General features: G+C 35.8%; 1 protein-coding gene across 1 annotated transcript in view; it reads left to right on the forward strand.

The window, feature by feature from the left end:
• Positions 1-16,031, forward strand: part of LOC108761338 (uncharacterized) — a 117,659-nt gene extending 101,628 nt beyond the window's left edge. Inside the window, exons 22-39 of the mRNA XM_018507809.1 lie at positions 3-14; positions 448-573; positions 7,322-7,498; positions 9,505-9,590; positions 9,816-10,029; positions 10,227-10,317; positions 10,685-10,881; positions 11,943-12,037; positions 12,149-12,215; positions 12,724-12,777; positions 12,867-12,968; positions 13,051-13,122; positions 13,239-13,401; positions 13,805-13,962; positions 14,207-14,365; positions 14,955-15,089; positions 15,181-15,354; positions 15,744-16,031. Coding sequence (XP_018363311.1) covers positions 3-14; positions 448-573; positions 7,322-7,498; positions 9,505-9,590; positions 9,816-10,029; positions 10,227-10,317; positions 10,685-10,881; positions 11,943-12,037; positions 12,149-12,215; positions 12,724-12,777; positions 12,867-12,968; positions 13,051-13,122; positions 13,239-13,401; positions 13,805-13,962; positions 14,207-14,365; positions 14,955-15,089; positions 15,181-15,351 — 2,079 coding nt within the window. The 3' untranslated portion in view covers positions 15,352-15,354; positions 15,744-16,031. The remainder of the gene's footprint in view (positions 1-2; positions 15-447; positions 574-7,321; positions 7,499-9,504; positions 9,591-9,815; positions 10,030-10,226; positions 10,318-10,684; positions 10,882-11,942; positions 12,038-12,148; positions 12,216-12,723; positions 12,778-12,866; positions 12,969-13,050; positions 13,123-13,238; positions 13,402-13,804; positions 13,963-14,206; positions 14,366-14,954; positions 15,090-15,180; positions 15,355-15,743) is intronic.
• Positions 16,032-21,958: the final 5,927 nt, after the last annotated feature.

The following is a 21,958-nucleotide window of genomic DNA, read 5'->3' on the forward strand; positions in this document are numbered from 1 at the left end:
CCGGCGGTCTCAAGGTAATACAGTTTTCTTGAAACGGTTCCCTTTACCATCGACCGCGGAAATTGTATTTCTCCATCCAGTTCCTGCATCTCCAGGAACTTGCAAAAACATAAAAACTTTAATAAAGCTGGAAGAAGAGAACTACGCGATTTTTGCCTCAATAAAGATTTTATCACAGCCAAAGTTTACATTTGTGCAAACGCAAACATGTTTTAATTTAAACGTGTAGACGCTCAGCGCGCTTTGCTCTGTAATTTTTGTTTCGTAAAAATAAATTTAATTTTACGATCTTAATGCTATCACTGCATTCACCGTGTTTCTTTCGTTCTCAATTCGCGAGCGTTTTGATTTAAACAGCATTCATGAATGTGTGAAAATTTAATACAATTGCCGCGACCTATCTCGACCATGTCTGGACTTAATTCGCTCTTACGCGCGTGCTTTCAGATTGGAGATAGAATAATTGAGGTGGACGGCGTCGACCTGCGGCATAGTACACATGAGCGTGCGGTGGAAGTTATACAAGCTGCCGGAAATCCTGTCAGCCTTCTCGTCCAGTCCTTGGTGAATTTGGTAAGCTCTTGATCACGATCCGGAATATCGATGTTTCCACTTTGCCCGTTTCCTCGAGCTTGAGTTTGTCAGCTGGCTTTAACGTTGTTACAAAAGTTTCTTGAACGCTCCTCCTCTTATCGCTCGAAGAGGTCTTTTATTTTTCCATCGATGTCTTCCACTTTTTCGTTGGAAAATTATGCGAAATATATTATAATGACGAGATGTGAATCTGACGATCTGGGAGAATACTAACTTTTTTTATTAACTTTGTTCTTTCATGCTTCTTTCATTTTTATAAAAAGACAGATTAATCATGGCCAGTGAATATAAATATTTTTTTTTAAAAGCGCTGCTTGCCTGCAGGTCTGTTATATTGGAAGTAAGCCTTATTCCTGCTCATGAAAAAGACTCCACATTCCTGAGGGAAATAAATTCACGATGTGCAGCTAAACCCTTTACAGCCACTGAAATTTACGACATTGCTCCAGTAGCTCGCGTAACGTTTACGTTACATGTCGTTTTATAGTCTGCAACTTTTCACGATGTACTTTTTCTTTTACGTTAAGTAATCTTTGCGGGAGAGTAATTTAAAATACGGCTGGTGTGTGCCAAGTAGGTATTTTCAGTCAAAGCTTATTAAGACATGATATTAATTAATAGGCGATGGAGATAACTTGTCGAGTTGTCTTTAATATATTCGGTAATCAAATTATTTGAGAATATCTGTAATATGTTGTTAATGTCCTCTTAATTAAATGTTCTCTTGCTATTAATTTTTTCAGTTATACAAATTTAAATTTAATTAAATATGAAAAATTCTATTTTTCGATTAAAACAGATCTTATATCCAAGGAATACACCAAATCAACAGAAAATTAAAATAACTTTATTTTAATGTCAAAATAATGATTGTTACAAAAGTTGACTTTTTATCGACATCAAGAATCAAAATAAAATCATCTCGAATTTTTTGTTGACTTTTATATATTCCTTGGGGTATACTTAAATATTTCTGCGTGAACTTATATACATATCTACTTCTAGAAATCGCGCGCCGAAGTTTTTTTCTTGGTACACAATCATGAACAAAACCTGAGATATCAAATTTAAATAAACTTTTATAATCCAATTTCTATCTTTCCGTCTCTAACGGTTCGTACTTCTGACATTTCACAATGTAATCTAAGGATTATTCCGCTTGTGCATTTAATGACAATTTACGGGCAAACGGAAAGCCAGATTTTGCTACGACCTTCGACGAGGTTGCCATTATAAATCCGCGCACTGCTGAGCTGACTCGATTTACAAAGCACGAAAGTTTCACCTCGCAATTAACCCGTACCCGAACGATCGATTCCGCTAACCGGACGTTACCGCCGTCATCAGACGCCCCACGCAGGGCGAAATTGAACTCCGTAATGTCGTTGAATGGCAGCGGCCCTAGGCGCTTCGCCGTTTAACGTCGTCTGCCTCCAAAGTGTCGCCGATAGACACATTACACGAAATTGGATGCGGGAAACACGCTGGATTCGGGATACTGTGTCGCGGTACTTGCAAAATACGGAGATATGCAGCAATAAACAGCGATATGCGGTGATACACGGAACAGACCCCGAGAAACTTCGCGGAGCAAAAACAATTCCACCGCTCGGCGACTTTTATTATACTACCGCGCCATCGCAAATCTTATCCGGCGATCGCGAATTTTTACGATTTCAAACAGATACGCCGGGTCGAGCTCTCTCGCCTTTCTTGCATTGGTATCCTAAGATCGCGGATGTGCATGTTTGATGTTACACGATAATATAAATTTAACATTTGATTGTTAACGCGCTTCTCCATGCTCGCACGTGCCAATGTTTGCGTGATCCTGTCTTTCATTTGCTGATTAATTTGTGATTAAGCTTAACCTGATGATAATGTAAAAATTGTATCAGTCAAAAATAATAAAAAAGCCCGTCAGAGCCTACATCAGCTGTTCGGATGCATAGAAAACACTTTGTTTTCATGTGAATATAACAAATCGATTCAAATATACGTTTCGACCCTTAAATTTGGGCCCTTATCAATATAACCTAATTACATAGTTAACGCAATTTCCAAAATTACGACTCCCGACAATTTAGCTCGTTCTTCTTTATCCAAATGCCAAATTAGATAAAATGAAACCGGAGTCAAGTACATTTTTTTTGCGTCAAACGTAGAATCACATCGCTCATCAAATTGTCAGATTTAATGTAAGCGACTCGACGTAAAGGTCTTGTGGTGTCGACAGTTATAGAGATAACGTTAAATCTGACAATTCTCTCTCTCTCTCTCTCTCTCTCTCTCTCTCTCTCGATGAGCGATGTGATCCTACTTTTGATGCAAAATGTACTTGACTCTGGTTTTATTTTATCTAATTTGGCATTTGGATAAAGAAAATCGAACTAAATTGTCGGGATTTTGAAAATTGCGTTAACTATATGTAATTAGGTTAATATGTTATATTGATAAAAGCCCAAATTTAAGGGTCAAAACGTATATTTGATTCGATTTGTTATATTCACATAAAAATAAAGTGTTTTCTGTGCATCCGAATAGCTGATGTAGGCTCTGACGGGCTTTTTTATTATTTTTGACTGATAGATTCTTTCGAGCCTCATTTTATATATTTTTAAAAATTGTATTTTTCTATTTATGTGGTTAATCACTGAACTCGATGATTTTGTAACGAATAATTTTTAAAGTTACTATATTACACTGAAAAAAATTTAATAAATTTTAATATATATTTCTTTGAATAGTAGTACATTTACTTACAGGAAATAAATGTTTACTCAATAAAAAAGTAATAGTTGAATCAAATTAATGATTTTTGCATCAAATGAATATGTTTACGTCTAATAAATATTTGCTTAATTAAAACTATTCAAACAAATATTTATAAAAATGTTGTATTTTTTTTTCGGTGTACAACATCATTAGCTTAGTAATTAATTACAGCTGAAAAATCACAGTTTTTACATTACCATATTAAGTTAGAAAACCATCAATTAACCAGAATAAAGAAGAACCGGACTTTAGTCATTACAATAGCGATGCAGTACCTCGAACCAGCTCGTAATATCGATGAAAAAAATTTATATAACAATCTGTCACGACTATGACATGGCCTTCGCGTCCAGCGCTATCCGACGGCTAAAAATTAACACCGAGCATCGACATGTATTGACGTTATTCAATAGCGAACTACCGGGGCCTAATATAACTTCCTTCATGCAATCGTGATCATCGACAACCGTCGTGTTATTTTTGGCTTCACCGAAGAGCACGGACTATTTTTTGATGCCTCGAAATTAGCTTGAAACGAACACGGGAGAAAGACAAGTTCGTTACCTGGTTTGTACATTGTTAAGTGCCACTTCAACGTAAGTGTCAGGTCCCACAATAACACCTGTTTGCTGCAACCACGGAGGGTTGGCGAAATGCACAGTCCGCGATTGGCAGTCTCTGAAAACGACATTGACTTTCCCCGAAATTTCAATCGGCCGTGTGCTCAATTCTGTCGAAACCGCCGATGCGGAGAGAATAGCGATATCGAGATACATGTACGCGATCGTGAATGAATTGGTGAATGGAGAGAGAAAACGAGAGGAAGAGAAGGAGCGGTAAAGGCGCTAAAGAATGGAGAGAGGACAAGGCAAAGCACAAGAGAGATAAGTGGAGGAAGAAAGAGCTAGAACATGAGAACCATTATTGACGAACAGCCCTTGTACGCGTATGATACACCCGGTCGATCTTTCCAATAAATCTCTACGATGAGGGGAAGTGAAGAGGAGGAGAGAGAGAGAGAGAGGGGGGCACACAATGGAGATATGTAAAATCAGGACAAACACGGGAGACGAGGGATGAGAAGCTGGTATTATAAGGACGCATTTAGATAATATCCGTGATCCAATGACTACGTCAAAAGACGCAAGTTCCATTACACTTAAGCTGTATATAAAATATATATTATTGATAGCACTATATTTAAGGATGTATTGCACGTATTTTTTAACGGAATATACAAAAATTGATGAAATGAAAATATTACAGATTTTTTTATATTGTATTTGAAAAAAATATAAAAAGTTTGGCGGTGATTTAGAACTCGAATAAAAAATTATTTCAACAAGAAGTAGACATATTTTTAAAAAGTAATATTTACATTTAACCTGTAAAACTGTATATTGTGAAATATAAATATTGACCTTATTTCATATGCATATAATATTCATTTTTATATATATATATTATATATACGAAAAATATAAATTTCCAATTCATTTTTTGTAAAAACTACATACATCTGATCCTTAAATTCTACGCTGTTTTCCTTCAAAATTGAAAATGGAATTTTAGGAACTATTGTCATTGAAAAAATTTAAAAAATCACGTATAACACAATAATATTAGACAACAGGTTTTTATGATTCTAATTGTACTACCGATTTTTCTCAACTGAACGCGTACTTTTTTTTTTACGCAAAAGGGAAGATAGACATAAGCGATGTCAATCTGTTCTTTATCGATAAACTTTCTAAAGTGGTACGCACGATGCAATAAGTTGAAATGAAATAAACGTATATTTATTTCATATCAATTTATCGCACCGTGTGCATCGGTTCAGAAAGTTCATCGATAAAGAACGGACGACGAGAGAAAAGGGTTGCATTCGTCCGATGGCCAGTGAAAGTCGGGGTGAGTTGATGCGGTTCGCCGGAAAGAGTGGTTCACCTCGTTGCAACCGAGCGCGCCCATCATCGACACCATGGACCATCGACGAGCCCACTTCCCCTTCTCTCCCCTTATGAACACGGACGGCGCCATCCCCTGTTCGCCGACCTCTCTCGCCCTCGCTCGCGGGAACTTCAGTTTCGTGCACGAAACCGCTTGGTCGGAGGCGGTTTACCTGATGTCACTCGGCTCAGTCGTCACGAAGCGTCGCGATGCACCGATTCTTTCGGAATCGCAAATGCGTCACTTTCGTCGTACGTTATCAACGGAAACGCACAGCCGGCACAGATCGAGGCACTTCTCATCCGAATTCGACGATCTACGTCATCTACTATCATGAACACTCGCGCCAGTCTCTCTTAACTCTCGTCAACGCATCGCCTCGTGAGATCGCGCGATGCAGCATCGCGTTCGCGAAAACCGTGTGTACACACACTATTGTAAATCGCATCGTAAATCGGGTTTACTTTGACTTACGATGTAGATTACGAGCGTACTCCTGGAAGGCTCTATTGGAAAGCTCTGTTGGAAGAATGGAATTGATTGTTCCAAGTAATATCAAAAGAAGTTGCGGAAGCGAGCAAACGAGTGTCGCATTCCGTCATTCTGATTGATCGAAAGCGAAGAAAAATAGGGAATTTAATAATCCACGTTGGCGAGAGTCAAGGCTGACCGATTTTCTTTGACCGATTGGTCCACGTGTGTTACTATATATGTATATATTCAGCTTTAATTATAATATTCTTGTGTGTGTACATAAGAGAGTTCTTCATTCGCGTACATTCATCTCGTACAACAAAGAGGACGTTAATCAGCAAAATGAGTTGTACGAATTGTTTGGACTGTTATAGAAAAACTACGAACACGAGTGAGGATATCGCTTTTACTAAAAACGATGTAATACTGTTGCATCTGTGATAAAAATTTGTTACATCGTGCTTAATTTAATTTACATCGAATTTGTCGAGATTGTCGAAAACAGACGCGGGTGCTTTTTCGTTCCTGTTATATATCCAGCCAGTAAAATATGTATATCCTGTCCGCGTATTCCAGTTGATTATTTCGAAAAATGCAAGCGAAAAAAACGAGCAACAAGGAAATAAAGTTATACACATGGGATACATAAATAATTTTTATAGTCAATGTTTTCGCACGGATGTTTGTATTATTTATTATGAAAAATCGCTATTGCGTTCTAACAGCGTAGTTTCTTTGACTATTTATCATTTTACATCTATTTATGTATTTATGAAAAAAAGTCGTAATTTTTTCAAAATGATTGATTTTCTCCTTTGATCGTGAAAAGGAAAAGAAGACATCGCGGGAATCCAGCGTTATTCTGTTTTACACGTTACGGAATTAAACTCGCTCAATTGCAGTTACTTTGGCAACAATTCAAGATGCTCAGCAAATATTTCCGTTGTACTAATTCATTCTGGTTTATCTAGACGGTCTGCATAGTTTATCTCTAGTTACTAAAATAAGTGTAGATCTCTTTCAAACAACTCCGCGCGAGACCATCTGCACTATATATTTTCCTCTCGCTGTCTACTTCTATTTCCTTTTTTTTCTTAAAGTATTTAGCTTTTTTGCCGTGTGTATGTGTGTGTGTGTGTGTGTGTGTGTGTGTGTGTGTACACATAACTGTGTGTATGTATTCTATTTTACAATTCAAATTGAAAACGTTGCAATATTTTAAATGTAAGTTTTAAATATTATTGTTATTTCATTATTATTTTCTTTGTCTGAATTTGATGGAAAAAACTGAATTAATATATAGTACTGTGTATTATCGTAACAAGTTTATAAGTTATAAAAATGCTTGTATGTTTACGTGTTAATAATTTTGTGTTAAATACTAATGCTGTGTTATATTCTGACGCAATAAGCAACGTTAGCTTCGAGAACGCTGCCGGGGATAATGTTACATTGGAATGAACTTAAGCTGGCTTGTGTGCAACTCCAAGATTTCAGAGTGGAAGATAGAATCTCGGAATTGTTGCAGAGTCCGGAGCACGGCGGCGCCGTCCAGAAGGAAAGGGATTCCAAAACCCGAAGGCAAACCGTCAAGACTCATACATCGTCGTCTTCCGGTGTCAGTCCTGGAACGCCAACGACCTCTTTTCGCCATAAACCACCGCCGGTTTCGCCCGCGAGATCCATCACGCCGGAAGTAATACAGGTCGGTTTCGTCATAGTTTATATAACCTGTTCTCGATTTGACTTTTTATTCTCAAAAATTCACAAACGCTGATTAATAGTGATTATCGTTATGTGTTTATGTGAATGTTAAGAATGTATTACACATTGATAAAATTAAACAAAATTAAATTTTCAACAAAATGGAAAAATTACAGATTTTTCTACATCATATTTGAAAGTAATATAAAAAGTTTGGCGGTAATTTAGAACCTGGATCCAAAATTATTTCAATAAGTAGTAGATACATATATTTTTTAAATAATTAAGACAAAATGAAACAATTTTAATTTAAACTATAAACAATATAATATATTATAGGACCTTTTATGTCATAACACGAACTATAGAAATCAAAGTCTCAAACGGTCTAGCTGGATCTTAATGCTTATATGATTCTTATGTGAATTTATATACTACGTGTGTAGTCCTCAGAAACACGCGCACAGTTATTGCGAAGAATATTACTAGGCCTCGGTAGTCTAAAGGCTTAGGACGCTCGCACGGAATGCAAGAGATCCGGGTTCGACTCCCGGCCGAGGTAATATTTTTTTGCAATAAGAATTAATTATTTACAGATTTTAATATGTCATTCAACATTATTAAAATCGTTTCGAAGATGCGAATAAGCATAAAAAATTTGTTAAATTGCTAGTCAATTCGTGATATTACTGCGGTAGTTTAATAGAGTTAGCGTTTCAAGACCGAAAAATCATTTCGGCGCGCGTTTCTGGGGACTACACACGTAGTATATAAATTCACATAAGAATCATACAAGTATTAAGATCCAGCTAGACCGTTTAAGGCTTTGATTTCTATAGTTTAAACTATAAAATTGTATTATTGAAAAAAATATCGACCTGAACTGTTTTATGTATATACATATATAAAATGTTTTTATACGGAAAGTATCCAATTTCAATTACTTTTTATAGACACTGTATCTGGTACATCCTTAAACAAGATTATTTGTGGTTATCCTTTTTATAAAGATTTCATAAACATTTTATGATTGAATTTTAAATGTTATGTTATTTCTGAATATGACAAACGTCAAAAAGTTTTGCGATAAATGGAATTATCGAAATTTCAACGAAATCTTTGGTAAATGATTATCTTGTCATTGAATACGTGAATAGGATCGACCGCAATAATTTATATATTCATATATATCATCACGATCAATTAAAAAATTGCGGTGCGCGATTCGTGTTTTCCCTCAGCTTTCTGTGTAAGGAACAAACACAATTGCCGCATTAATTGGCAAAATGGCGCGGGAGAAATGCGCGTTGGGACACTCGGTGTTCCGCGCTAATTAATTCCTTTAATTGAATCGCTGACTGCAGTTTTTGCGGTAAAGTTTATTTTTGTCCTAATTAAATTAATGCAAGCTGCGCGATCGTAAGAATAATTATATTTACTGCTCATATGAGCTTTAAGCCTGACCTATTGACAATTTCTTTTTTTTTATAACAACATTTATTTTACATAGATAATTTATACTTTTTGATATTTATTGCTAATTGTAAATAGCTTCTTAACGGATTACGTAATTACAATTGGCAAGCACATCATCTTAGAAGGTACTTTGTACAATAAACCTCATTTATTTTGAATGTAAACATATATTTATTTGGTTCAGGAATCAAATTAATTAATTTAACTTAAATATCATTTTTTTATTAAATAAATATTTATTTATTTATTTACTATAAGTATAAATGTTTACTTAGTATTATTTAAAGTAATATGTATTAGGATTTAATAAATTTTTTTCAGTGCATTCAACAATATAAATGTAATATAACACATTATATATGTAACGTTGTAAATAGGAAATATCGATGTTATGTTACTGATAGTTGGTGTGTGTGTGTGTGTGTGTGTGTGTGTGTGTGTGTGTGTGTTTGGAGAAGAATAATATTTCATTGACGTTCGAAGAGATTTTAATCTCCCACTTCTGAAAATGTCAATTTATTTGTTGCGTAGCCAGGATTCGAGGACGGCGTTTTGCGCGGGGATTCCCAGAGGCAAAGTTCGAAAAGTTCGGATGGCTTGACTTCCAGTGCGCGAAGGTATAATTATAGAGAAATTATAAACTTTATTTTCAACTCTCTTTTACTTTCAGTTATCTAAGCTATTTAATAAACCATCATAATTACATGGATCTATATTTATTACGATAAATGCGCATTTTTTTTTCTTTATCGGTTATATCTCGTGCACAAGTGTTCCGCGTTACATGAAAAGTCAATGCCAGAGTGCTGTGATTTTTCCTGAGTGCACGTTGTATCTCTTAGATCCTCCATGAAGAAGTCAATTCGGAAAACAGCCCCGTCGCCACCCGTGAATCAGGGTATCCTTCGTGAGGTCAGTGAAGAACGAGAGGATCATGCGGCGACTGCCGTCACGGAGCCTCCCCAAAAGCCCAAGTACTCTTCAGATGAGAGCTCGGAGGACGAGGAGGACACACGTATGTTGGAGGGAAACGTCTACACGAAGAGCGGCATCGAGGTAACCCGAGCAAAAGCTGATGCTTCTAATTCTTACTTGTGCTACGATATAGTTGCTTTCCTTTTAAAAGAAACACTCGACTTTAAATGTCGTTCTATCTTTGTTATTCATTGAATGTCAAGAAGGATAAAATGACGTTTGTGTCTCCTAAAAGGAAAGCAGCCGATAATAACACGTAGTAAAAATCACTTGTCTAGATCTCGCGGAGAAGCGCCGGAAACGTGAAGCGCACGAAGTCGGAGATCGAAGCGGATCCGGAGGAAGAGGACGAGTTCGGTTACACGACCAGTGAGTTTATACTATAACATACGACGATTCTGTACTAAATATAAACCGCGATTCAGAAACAATTGGAAATTGATATTTATATACTATTTACGTCACTGAAGAGGTCGATATTCATTCTGTGTGATCACTCCGTCACGTTCGGTGGTTGATAACAGTGAAATTCTATTAATAATAAATTTTATTATGTGTCTTCTCCGATCAATCAATCAATCCGCATGATCGATATGAAAGATAACTAGATTATGTCGCTCTAAAATCGCTCTAAAATACGTAAAATCCAATGTGTGCGCTTCGAATGATACTCGTTGGTTAACGTCGCGGCCGATCGATCCCCACCAGACACGAAAATGTCTTTTTAATTTTGCAGAGAAGGTTCAGAAGAGGTACCAGAATCTTGGGCACAGGGTATTGATGGTCACCCTTGAAAAGGATCGGCGGGGTTTGGGAATTTCTCTAGCAGGACATAAGGACAGAAACCGAATGGCAGTGTTCATCTGCGGCCTCAACCCAAAGGGTGCAGCTCACAAAAATGGCGGGCTTCTTATCGGTGACGAGATATTAGAGGTAGATATTTCACTTTTCCTCCGCCCTCCCCCGTTTTTACGATGTGCCATTTACGACCATGGTTCCCCTCGACTGCTACCTCGTCGGGTTGTTTAACCTTCGTTTCACGCGCCGTCTATAATCCGTTTAACTCACCCGATGCGACGTCACGTTGCGGGTTTTCTCGAGAAAATAACACAACACCGATGCTTTTGTCTGGAACGTATATTTACTATATATATATATAAGCTGGGACGCAACATAGTTCTATTGCAGATAATATAATAAAGATAAACTCTAGTGAAAAGTTTTATCAAAATTTTTATATACGAATTGAAACGATTTTTTGAAATACTGATAAAATGTACGTCTTTTCTTAAAATAATTATTTCGTAAATGTAAATTCCAAAATATTCTAATATTTCTCATTTTATATAATTTCTGAAAAGATGTCTTAAACTTTTTTTTAGATCTTATAAGATTTTATTAGGAACTATAGAATGAGAAATGTTAGAGTATATTTTAGAATTTATGTATAAAAAATTCTAGAAAAATGTAGATGTTTTCGATACTTTTGAAAAGTGTTCCAATTTGTATGCAAAATCTGAGAAATTTTCTCAAGAATTATAAAATTATTCAGAAATTCTGAAGAACTATGAAATTTACATGAAATTTTTGAAAAATTATATGAAAAATTCAGAGAAAAATTTTCATTAGGGAAAAAACCTTATAAGCCTTCAAATTTTACATTGATAAGAGAGAATTTTAGAATATAATTAAAATATTTAGAATTTTAAGTAAGTATATATGTAATTTTAAAAAATTATATAATAATTTGAAAGTTAACCGTGAGTCAAAGAAAGGATCAGAAAAAATTAAGTCATGTCCAAATGCACACACTCAAGCCTCTATTTTATTTTTATTAAAATTATTTTTATCTTTATAGGGCACCTACTAACAATAAAAAGAATATTACATTTGTTTCTTAGCTGGCGTTTTACAAGTCGCGTTTTGTTATGCGTTTCATTCTACGTAATATGGTAAATACTAAAAATAGATAAAATATTTTCTGTTCCACTTAGGTAAACGGCTACGTATTGCAAGGACGCTGTCATCTGAACGCTTCCGCTCTTATCAAAGGCATGGCCGGTACTCTCTTCAAAATCATCGTCTATCGGTGAGATACTCAGAGCTTTTTCCGCGATGCATGACGTAACATGACGTAGAGACGACATGTATAACAAAATTCATTAAAACTATAAACGGATTTCGCCTGTCCCGGTTGCAGACGATCGAAGGCTGTCGACGACATCGCCGTAAAGCCGATAGTCCAATTTCCACCAACCTTGGATGACGTAAGTCAATTCGTGGCGTCCACCTTTTTTTTTATCTTTATCGTACCGGTTGTAGTACTCGTAAAATAATCAATGAAAAGCAATTGATTGTTCCATCATAATAATATACTTGACTTGTTGCAATTAACAGCGACTGCAAGGAAAAAAGTGCTGTATAATTATTTTAATGAACATATAAACGAATGATGACAAATTTTAATGAATATTTTGTGAATATTTTGAAATAAAACAGCTGAATTACTTATTAATATATAAAGGACAGTTTATTTATCATCTGAAAAAGGACAAATTTAAACATTCAAATCTGTTGAGCATCGATGTAAAAATTATTTTTAAATTATACAGAATGTCCAGTAGATCATGTGATAAGAAAAAGATATCAAAGATGCGGTGAATTTATTTGAACATTTTTTACAAGATAAAATTATATAATTCTATACTTTGGAGTATTTGATAGCTGCTGTATCATATTGCCGTGGAACACTAGACGACATTTCACGTGTTACAGGTTTATATAGATTTCAAGAAGTACAAAGGAGTTCGTGACGTGCGAGTGAAGAAGGCAAGTGACTATAATTATACAAAATTAGTCAGCCAGTCAATATTTTATACAATCTTACTTTCTAAAATTAATTGTCGATCAATTCGTAGAGTCAGTACGGCCTCGGCATAATGATCATCGAAGGGAAACATCTAGCCGTAGGACAAGGCATTTTCGTGTCCGACATTCAAGAAGGCAGTGCGGCGGAACAGGTAATTTTCGTTCGTACTTACGATCTTGAGAGACCTATTTTAAGCGAAACTCGTGTACTTTATAACGCGACCGATATTTCAGGCTGGATTGCAAGTAGGGGACATGATCTTGGCGGTTAATCTGGACAGCTTATTAGGCCGCACGTACGATGAGGTTCGTATTTTTCACGTTCCTTTCTTTAAATAAAGATTTATTTTACCAATTTAGGTGTTATATATATATATATACATTTAGGCAGTTTATATTCTACTTGGTTCTAATTTTTTTAGGCGACGGAATTATTGAAGAAAGCGGAAGGTGTCGTTAAGCTAGTAGTTTGCAATCCTAACGAGAATAAAGAACAGAAGGAGAAACAGAAGACTAAAGAACTTAAGGATGATTTGTTAACTTCGGTTGCACAGAAGACCCCGCAAAAGAGTGGCACAGTTTCGGGTGAGTTTAATAATGTGATTAGCGTCTTTATACGAAAAAAAAAAGATTTTGAGAAAGTGCCTAAAAATTTAACTAGAAACAGATCTGAAAATATCTAATTTTGTTGAACCATAAAAATAATTATATAGGACGCTTATAAATTGGTTGCTACAGTGTTAAAACTTTTTAGCATTATTATCAACGTTCAAACGTTTTACGTTATTTTGACGATTCAACAATATTGTTTTCAGATCTGTATCTAGTTAAATTATTAGATATTTCAGCAAAACCGTTTTTTCCATATATGTTTTGGCCATATATTTTATTTACGAAAAATCTCGTAATAACACACGCATACATTTCGTTCTTGAAACTATATATGATTTTCTATTTAATGTTTAATTCCCCGCTATTGTAATGTTAGCGACCGGCAAGGAACCAGTAGAACCTGAAGAGAAGAAGGTTCGGCAGGATCCCAAGACTTGCAAGATCCAAGTCGGCAAAGAAGCGACGATAGAGTTTCAGAAGGAGAAGAACCAAGGTATAGGTTTCTATATCGCTGGCGGTTCTAACACTCCTTGTGTGAGTATTTAATAATTTTCAACATACAAATTGAATATTTAACTTATTCGCGTGATACTTTTCAAAATTTTTTTTATTTTTTAAATCGTGAGACGTTCTATTAAAATGTAGAACGCAATAAGTAACAAATATCATAAGTTAAATATAGATATACTAATTTTAAAAATATTAATAACAATTTAGTAATTATTAAACAATTATCGATGTTAATATTTGCACTCTTGAGAGATAACAATTCTTCTAGAACGGGGTGTTCGTTCTGGACGTATCTCCTGAAGGCGCGGCTGGGAAGGACGGCCGGTTACAACTAGGCGATCAGATTCTCAGCATAGGCAATGAAAGCTTCATGGAAATAGAGTACGACAAAGCTCGCGAGACAGTCCTGAAGCAAGCTCCTGGGACTGTACGTAGCATTATACTCTGTTAAATAATCACACTCATTTTAATGAACGAAAAGAAGATATAGGACAGTTCTTTTGAGACATAATTTATACACAGCAAACGACATTTTGTATTTATGTTGAAATTGTCCATCCAATTTTGTTAAAATTTTATATTGGATTTTTAACATGTCCAAGTATTGATTTAACACAATATTATTATATTATTCCAATATTTTATATTAAATTCATATTCAACATTTCTTTAGTGTCAAAATGACACAATTTATGAGTAAGTGAAAAAATAACATAAAAATTATGTATTTTAAAACGAAAATTTTAAGAAGAATGAATAAAATATCTGTTAATTTAATATATTGTAGATGTTAATTTTATTGAAGAAATATGCTTACAAATTGTGTCAGTGTTATATTTTTGTATTTTTTTACCTAATATTTTTTATTATCATCTAATCTATTCATCTTGTGTTAAATTTAATACAAATTTTCCAAGTGTATAAATAATATAATTTATATGAGCAATATTGGTAAATTATATATCCTCGTTCGATTGATTGAGCGAGCGTGACTCGATTTCGTTGGTCGTTTACAGATCACGATGACGGTGTTGCGTCATGAGAAACCAGCCGAGGAATACGAGGTCGAGATACAGAAAAAGAGCGGTAAAGGAGCTGGTCTCTGTTTCGCCGCGTTCTGGAGCAACAAGGGGGTCTACGTGAAGGAGCTAGTAAGTCCGGTTCTCCAATTCTATCTTGATATACAATATCTATGTTTCATAATTTACGCTGATCGCATTCTATCGACTTCTACTTCTACAGACAGCGGGCGGTCAGGCTATCGAAACCGGTAAGATCTGCAAAGGTGATCAGCTTGTAGCGATTGGTGGATTGGACGTCCGCGACGCTTCCTTGGACGACATCGCCTTTCATATGAAGATATCTAATCCGCTGCAAATGAAGCTAGCTAGGTATCATTCCGCCAAACAATGACAGGTAAGAGCGACGTGTTAGCTAAGCAATTAAATTGAAACACTAAGCGAAATATATAAGAATTGAAAGAAAGACTATTGAAATATCTCAAAAATTTAGATACGGATCTGAAAATTTGTCGAGCTATCAAAATAATCATAGGAAACTCAAGCATAATTTTATCAATAAACAATCAAATTTTTGTAATAAAAAAATCATTTCGACTTTCATGATGTCAAAAGATCATTTTGACTTTCTCTTGACTTGATGTGTTCCTTAGGAAGTAGAACGCACTCTGAGTGTCCAGACTCTTACTTTAGAGGGTATCTAATCAAGACAAGACAAGAATCGTGACTCAACGATAATGAATATGATTAGCGAATATGAATTATGTATAAATTTTTGTTTTTCAGGGTTCTGCGGGCGGAACTCTCAGCGTGTGTCCCGACGTACGAAGAAGCGCCTGCAGACACCGTGGATTCTAGTGTGATATACGTAGATAAAATAACGTCTCGATAAACCGTAAGAGTATCTTTGTTACAAGAGCCGCGTATAGAATTGCGCGACTCGCTCTATTAGTTACACGCCAGCGTCGCCAATCGATCTTGCCGTTCAAGCTCGCAGACTCGCGTGCGACGTAAGACAGAGACAGAGAGAGAGAGAGAGAGAGAGAGAGAGAGAGAGAGAGAGAGAGAGAGAGAGAGAGAGAGAGAGAGAGAGAGAGAGAAAGAGAAGGGGGGTGACTGGCTCTATGAGAAAAACTCTCCATTGAAACTATCGACGAGAAAGGAAAGAGCGCGATGACTCAAACGTACACATCAATAAGAGACACGGCGGAAGAAAGAATTTTTGTAACCAGCTTGTAGAGGATATCAAATCGAGTGAAATCCCGTCGACACGGATCAATCGGCCATTAATCGAATCCGTAAACGATTCCGTCTGTCGATGCTCGCGCTCGTGCAAATAGTCGATACAAAATATCTTATATACATACATTATTATAATTATATATAGCGAGATAAAATACGTTATCGCTGTGACGAGAGTTCAATAACGGCGATTGTTCATCTCGTTCGGCATAGGAAGCTGTAGGACGGATAAATCGATAATAATCCGCAAGTCTACAATCGAGGCTCGTGAAGAGAGAAAGCCACGGAATCGTCCAGATTTGGTCTTTTTCTCTTCGGCTTACGCCGTTCCCCTTGTATCCCCGATACAAAATCGAGTCCGCTTGTACATTTCGTATCGTATCTTGCGTACACTTTAAGACAGGCAGAGATAGTAGGACCGATTGTAGCGCGCGTTTTCTCGATATGTCAAATATTTTTCCTCTTTTTCCTTTCTTTTTACGATAAGACTCTAGTCCAGCCTGAGATCGACATTTCGGCGTTTCTCGCCTTAATTATCGCTCTCACTCGCGCCGCGGCCGCTTCCGCCATAGTTATTATTGTCGCATATTGTATTTTTTAATATTAATAAGAAGCACAGGACGATGTACGAGCTACGTCAGAAAAAGTATCGAGGAAACTTTACATTGACGCCCACATTTATATCGATCGTTGTAAAAAGTTTTTCTCATCTGCCCAAGCTTGCATAAAATAAGATACACCAATTTTGTAAAATTCGTAAGTAGAATTTTACGAAACGCGCAGCTTAATTTACAAATCAAAGCGACATGAGATGCGTTCCTAGTCGATACAAATTTAAAGTAACATGACACGAATGTTATAATTTTATACTTAACAATATAAATGTAATAGGTCTGTTCTTTTTAGGTGAACTTTTTGCACGGATCATCTTTTTTCTTTCAACATGAAGAGGAAAAGAAAAAAGATGAATCATGCAAAAAAAAGTTAAAAAGAACAAATCTAATATAAAAAGCAGAAGCACAGTCTTGTATAATGCATAACGCATGATGCATAAGAAAATTAACCAATCAAAGTCCTTCGTTTCCTTCTTTTCTGTGAAATAAAAGAATCTGATTGGTTGATTTTCTTATGTCTTATGTGTTATGCAAGAATTTGTGCTTCTGCCCTAACATATGATGTCACATAATAGTTACATTGTTGAATGCGAAATTATGACATTGATGTTACATATAGCACATTTTATTCAAGAGATATCCTGGGAACGTCTTTAGAATGTTTAGAAAGCATAGAGACATTCTCTGGACGTCTTTTAGAGGTGTGTATGAAATATTACTTTTAGTTGATGTCGACTGGTTGAAAACTATATTCGCTATATCATCAATAGATGGATTTTAATTCTTGAACAGTATGCGCAAAGTTTGCGCGGTTCGCGCGTGGATATCGCTTTGAAGTGGCTCGTACGTTATAGCAATCGATGTAGAATATCGCCTAAAGAATATTAGAAATAAGACATGGGGAAGTACACACATACACACATCCTTCGACATAGACCGACGAAATACGGGAAACGGTCGCGTCGAATGTCGAAACGTCGATCGAGAGGATCATTTAGCTGTAAGTGCTTGGAGACGCGCGCTTGAGATCATGCCCGGTGCGATCTTGCCGTACAATCGAGAGGTGTTTCCTGGCACCAAAATGGATGACGGATATCATCCCGAGTGTTCAAGTGTTTCTTTATGCTCTGACCGCCGTCAAACATGGCAGACGACGCGTCGAAAAGCTAGACTGGCTTGTTGAGTACACATAGTTAAATTAAATCCTATCGTGTAACTAGTCCTTATAATATAACATAGCTTAGAGATTTTCAGAGAAAGAAAGCAAAAAAAATAAGTACAGAAAGAGAAATTATATAAATGAGTAAATAAATAATTATATGAATAATGTAAGTACAGAATCTATAATAGGAGTCGCGGAACATGTTTTAATTTAACGAGTCGTTCGTATCTGTCATCGTGTGAGTGGTTGCACGTTCTTAAAGGACGTTTTGCATTTGAATCTCGTATAGTTTATCGTAGTGAGACGACTCTTTCTCGGGCCGATGTCTCGAAGATGAATAACATTATAAAAACTGTTAGTTGTATGATCATTATTATTATATATTATATAGTATATTACGACGAGTTGTATAAAGAATTAATTATTGTGTATTGTACGATGCGTTATCGCATATTAAAGTTTGGATTTTCAAACAGCAGATAAATAGAGCAAATCTGGTAAACAAGGCGTTGAAAATCGAGAAGCGGACTGTGTTCCAAATAATTATTATTATTGATCAATAATTCTTTTTATTGATTGATAATAATAATTATCGAAAGAGATTTTACTAAATGAAGATACATAAAGCGTTTTTCTCCTTAAATTTATCCGTATTAATTTACACAAACGTGCAAAACTGTTTCTTTATATTTTTCAGTTTTATATCGATGTGTTTAATGCAAAAATCCTTTTTTAATTTTAATCAATATCCTTTCTTCTCATTTTTGCGTGACCTGTCAATTTACACTTCTTACTATGTCGTCATACGTATGTATACATATGTTATTTATTATAGCTTAGAATCTTTTTTTTTTATTCAAAGTGTACTTCATATTTCTTACCTACACCGCTTTTTAAAATTTCATTAAATCAATTAAAATACTGATGACGTTAATTGTCGCGTTTCTACGATGTTAGGGAAATATTTCGGCACTCGATAGTCATACGGGGCTATCGGCGCGTTCTTAGAGAAATTTACCTGAGGCATAAAATATAAATGCGTCTAGTGTTAGCTGTGCGGAGGAATGAAAGCGAACAGTCCATCATGAGAATCGCTGGTCTGTATTTCGTGTCACCAGATTCGAAGTTACGTCTCGTTACTGCAAACGTTCAATATCAGATTGCCGAAGGCACACCAGACATCTGTTTCTCGTCGTAAAATTGCATCACAAAAGATTCGCGGAATACTCCTGTTCGCCGGCCGTTCCGGAAATGCATCTACGATCGCCATTGTGTTTTCAATTAACAGGAGATAATGATTGCAACGGTGTCGCTCGACCGAAGAAATTCCATCCTCAACTCTAATTTCGCTGTCGTTTGCGTCGGAGGCACTTTTCACCTCTTAAGAGGAATTCCTTTCTATTAGCCGGAAAAAATAAGGTGTTTTTAGGAATCTTGTAAAGAAAACTATTTGACTCAAACATTTTAAATTTCTTAGCCGAAGAAGGAAGAGCAAATATGGACGCAAAAAAATTCACAGATATTCATAAAACATATACCTTTTACGTGTAAAAAGTTCAAAACGTTTGTATAAATAGTCTTCTTTACAAAATTCCTAAAAAACTTTATTTTTTCGGAATCCAGAAAGGGGAATCTCTTAAATCGAATTTACCTTGAATTATATTCTGACTCGCGATTACGCGAAGCATGGAGACGCAACTTCGAAAACGGTTCGACGTGGATATACGACTACCTCGATATTGTATATCCTCCATAGTTACAGTTTCTGTTCACATATGCATTTATTGTACAATTATTAATAGCTTTATTGCACACGAGCGGGGCGATTGTAAAATGGCTCGAGGACAATCCACGGATGATTCACCGTGATTGAATCCGAATAAAAGTGAAACGGACGAGAGAACGATAAAAAAAGTATCTCGTGTAACTCTCGTATCATGTATTTTAAATAAGTAAATTAGAAGATCCGATTGCCATTTTACAATCAACGGCTCACAGTTATTGTCCTGATTATTGTTATCATGATTATTACCGTCGACGTCATGGTCATCGTAGCGCGGCACTACTGAGAATAAGAAAGAAACTGATTATTATTATAGAATAAGATTAAATCGGAGGGGGGGGGGGGGGGATAAATGATGTTTATTATTGTTGCGCAAGTAATCTCTTTACGTTACTTTTACCTTTTACATGTTGTCTTATTAATCGACGACGACGGCATATTAAGGTAAGTAAAATTACAAGTGATTGGAAACATGTTTCGTAATATAAATTCCTATATTTCTCAGCACAAAGTACTAAAAAACAATGAAAATCTATATTTTCCACAACATTTCCATTTTTCGCTTGCAGAAATTTTGTACTGAAGCCATAATCAAGAGGATAATTGGCAAACGTGGAAAACTCGCCTTATCGTTTTTGAAATATTATCTTATTAATCGATGATGACATATTAAAAAAAGTGAAACACTCGTTCTGCTCCAATTTTAGTAATACAAAAAAAATATTTTTTATTTTTACAGTAAGATCTTTTTTTTTTTTAATGTTTGCTTATCGTAAGCTGTATATGCAAATTGTGCAATAAAAATTATTCTTAAATATTTCAATACTTCCAGATTAAAAGCATATTTCGGAATATAATTTCTATACGTTTCTTAGCATATATACAATATTATATAAAAACAGCTAAAAATCATTTTTGCGATATTTTCATGTTGGTTGCAGAAAGTTTTATTTTGGAATCGCAATCGAGAGAACAATCACGACGAACGCGAATGCAGAAAACTCGCTTTGAGAATTGCTTTGGAATAAATGTTATTTCTCGACTTGCGTCTGAATGCAATTTCATCCATTCGAGATCGAATATCGATCCGCGACGGGACCCCAGTGTATTTCATAAATGATTCGAAATTTCGGCGGCGCACGTGTCATTTTTTACACACTCTTTTTCGATTAATTAATTGTGCATTATCATGCGCTTGTGACCTACTTCCGCCGCTGATAAGCAATTTCTTTGGCCTACTTAGAAAACGTTTATGAAACAAGAAAAATAACGACGATCCTATATAAATCGCGTCACGTGGCACATCTCCTCGCTCGAATTGGCGTTTACTAATTAATATTGTAATTATCTCGCGCCTTGCACGTGTAATCCAAGCTCATTAAATACGTATTAGATCCCGATTATCGTGCGAGATGATTTCACTTACGAAGGCCGCGAAAGCGAGGCGATTTTATATTTTCGCGGCGTATCGCTAATCTCCAAGAGTTATTTGTGGAACATCTTAATTTCACAATAACGGGAGTTATGAAAGTTTTATAACTTTTGCCCAAATCACGGGAGAAAATTAATCATGCGGCGACAGATATCTGGTGCGTGAAGTACGTATTGGGAAAGACAAGAAAAGCTGCGGTTGCCCGCGAATCTTCGACGGGGCGAAATGGAGCGATGCGGGCTCGCTAGATTCTTTCGTGAAGCGTGAAATTCCACGCGCAAGAAGAGTTCGCGCAAAGCGAGCGAACGCGCGAGCAAGCGCTTCGAAAATCGAACTTGACCCTGAAAGTTTTGTTGATCGCTTTGACAATCGAATGTCAAGAGAGAAAGGCGAAAAGCGGACGCGTGTGAGAATATTCAATGCGCGAGTTGACGTCAATTGGTCGTCGACACGCTGGATGTTCAGCTTTTACTTCAAAGTGACACGCTTTTCGCAGATGTTTGTAATAGCTAATTCAAAACTTGACTATGTATCTTATAACGTGTCATTTCTTAATGTTCATTTAATAACAATAATTATAAACGAATGATAATCTAAATTCCCTGATATATAAAAAAATATAATTATAATAAATTTGGCAAATAGGGAATTAGCGCTGTAATATGTGCGCAATCAATTTCAATATTATTGAATTGTATGTATTCTAATTTAATTATTGATTTGTAGTATACATGTTTCAGCTAACTTTTTAGCCATCCTCAGTACGTA

This window comes from Trachymyrmex cornetzi, unplaced genomic scaffold, assembly GCF_001594075.2.
Source record: "Trachymyrmex cornetzi isolate Tcor2-1 unplaced genomic scaffold, Tcor1.1 scaffold1093, whole genome shotgun sequence".
NCBI lineage: Eukaryota > Metazoa > Arthropoda > Insecta > Hymenoptera > Formicidae > Trachymyrmex > Trachymyrmex cornetzi.